The following is a 2,341-nucleotide window of genomic DNA, read 5'->3' as shown; positions in this document are numbered from 1 at the left end:
CCCCGGGACCGCCCCGGCCGGGGGGGCTCAGCATGGCGCGGCGCGGTCACAGCCCGGCCCAGCCTGCCCCTCCCCATGCAACGTCCAGGCAGCGGATTGCATTTCCCTTCCCTCTCTAAAGCACCTTCGCTCAGAAAAAGGAGCAGGACGACGTTTAACTCCCGAATTGATCTTCTCCTGAAAATCTCTGGGCCCTCATGCCCATCCCCGGCACTGGGAGGTGGGAGAAGGCCGGCAGAGACCCAGACAGAAATCACTGCGTCGCGATTTTAGTGATTGCGCGAGGTTTAAGGAAACCAGGTGCTGGCACACAGCCAGGCTCTGCCAACCATCTGGCTTCTCGCCATGAGAAACGGTGCCTGTGGCTGGGCTCATCTCTTGTACCCTGGAACGAAATCTCTCATGTTCTGCACCCAAACAGATGCTGGTGCTCTGAGGGGTCAGGAGATGCGGGGGCCGCACCTTGTTCCCTCTCCCCCGTTTTGCCATCAGGCTGGGACAACTCTGGGGCAGTAAAAGTGTGAGGAGGGAAGGATCCACACCCCCCCTGCGACTTAATTTGCACCTCCTGGGGTCTAAATCAGGAGACACATCTGCACTGGAAACAAGCCGAATTCCTCAAGTGGAGACACAACTTCGCTGGTCAGGGGAAATGGGGATTTAAGGTGGTTTGAGGCATCAAAACCTTCTGACTTCTGCCCCTGCTCCTGGGTAGCTCCAGGGCCCTGATGCTGAGCTCAGGATTGGCCTCGGGCTGGGAGCTCTGCAGTAACTATGCTGCCACAGTTGGTCTCTCTGTGTCCAATGGCCCAGGTGGTAATTGGGGAGAATAACGAAGGTGAGTCAAAGCTCTCTGCCGAGGAATCGTGGTCCAGGCTGCAGCAAGCTGGACCCTGCAAAACTGAGGAGACGCCAAAGAAAAGAAAACCTTTGCAAAGTGGAGGAGATTGTTGAGGTAATGGAGACAGGTTCCACTTAAACTTACCATGAACCCGGCTTGTCATGCCGTACCTTACACGCCTAGGCGGCTGTTAAAAGCTGATCCTCCTTGACTGAACACGGCGGAGCTGACCGCGGCCTGACTCGCTTCCCTCTCGCGTCCCTGGGCCTCCTTTCGGCAACAGCGGCCGCACAGCCGGGCTGCTGCTCCCATCCATAATGCACAGCCCGGCCCGCACGAAACTTTCCACAAAGAGCCAGGGCTCTGGTTGCAGGATTTTAAATTAACTATTAATAGGGCTGATACCGTATCCCTTTGAGAACAATGGCGCGCGGCAGACGGCGGCGCAGGGCACGTATCGCGTTACTTACCACAGCATTTATTGGAACATGTGTAAGCGTCACAGCATGGGGCAACTCCCGGAGGTCGCTGGGAGATGATCTGTGTGGAGGAAAGGAGAGGCAGCCAGGCTGGGGGGGGCAATTTAGCTCTCTGTTAAGCTGATACTTGTGCAGCGAGGCTGGTAATGGTGTCCCCGAGTTAAGGATGAAGTGCCTGCGTGCACTGGGCTTGGGCATAACAGGATTGTTGGGGTAGAGGCATGGCCGAGGTGATGGAAGCTGCTGGTGCCTTCTTTAAAAAAACCCACCAAACTGAACCAAACAAAACCAAACGCAGCTCAGCTGAACCCAACCAACCCAGTCCAGCTGAACCAGACTCAACCCAACCCAACAAACCTAGCCCAACTGAACCCAACCCAACTGAATCCAACCAACCCAATCCAGATGAAACCAGACTCAAGCCAACCCAGTCCAACAACCCCAGCTCAACCTAATCCAATCCAATCAACCCAATCCACTGAACCAGACCTGATCCAACCCGGCCCAACTCAACCCAATCCAGCCTAACCCAACCAACTCAGCCCTGCTGAACCCAACCCAATCCAACCCAACCTAACCCAATGAACTCAGCCCAACTGGACCCAACTCAATCTAATTTAACCTAACCAATCCAATCCAGCTGAACAAACCACAACCCAACTCAGCTGAGCTGAACCCAATCCAGCCCAACTGAACCCAACCAAGCCCAACACAATTTAACCCAATCAACCCGATCCATCTGAACTAGACCTTACTCAACCTGGCCCAACTGAACTCAACCCAGTCCAGCCCAACACAAACCAACCCAAACAAAGCAGAGCCGGGTGAGCCCAGCCTGGTGCCAGGCCACTGGAGCAGGGAAGGCCAGGGGAGGCCGTGCAGCCTCCGGCCGGCCAGCGGGCAGCACCGGGGAAGTGGCGTCGGCCTCACACCCTGCCAGGCTCGTGTACCGGCCGCGAACCGGAACGTTCGTGCGCCGCCGCCGGTTTCCGGGGGGGATAATGGACAAAGGGGGCGGAGC

General features: G+C 56.6%; 1 protein-coding gene across 1 annotated transcript in view; it reads right to left on the bottom strand.

Annotated features, from left to right (window-relative positions):
* Positions 1 to 1,334, bottom strand: part of CLN6 (CLN6, transmembrane ER protein) — a 9,561-nt gene extending 8,227 nt beyond the window's left edge. The window contains exon 1 of the mRNA XM_026855733.1: positions 1,312 to 1,334. Coding sequence (XP_026711534.1) covers positions 1,312 to 1,319 — 8 coding nt within the window. The 5' untranslated portion in view covers positions 1,320 to 1,334. The remainder of the gene's footprint in view (positions 1 to 1,311) is intronic.
* Positions 1,335 to 2,341: the final 1,007 nt, after the last annotated feature.

The sequence above is a fragment of the Athene cunicularia genome, assembly GCF_003259725.1.
Source record: "Athene cunicularia isolate RWA chromosome 10 unlocalized genomic scaffold, athCun1 chr10_part1, whole genome shotgun sequence".
Taxonomy (NCBI): Eukaryota; Metazoa; Chordata; class Aves; order Strigiformes; family Strigidae; genus Athene; species Athene cunicularia.
This window is presented reverse-complemented; position numbering and strand designations above follow the sequence as displayed.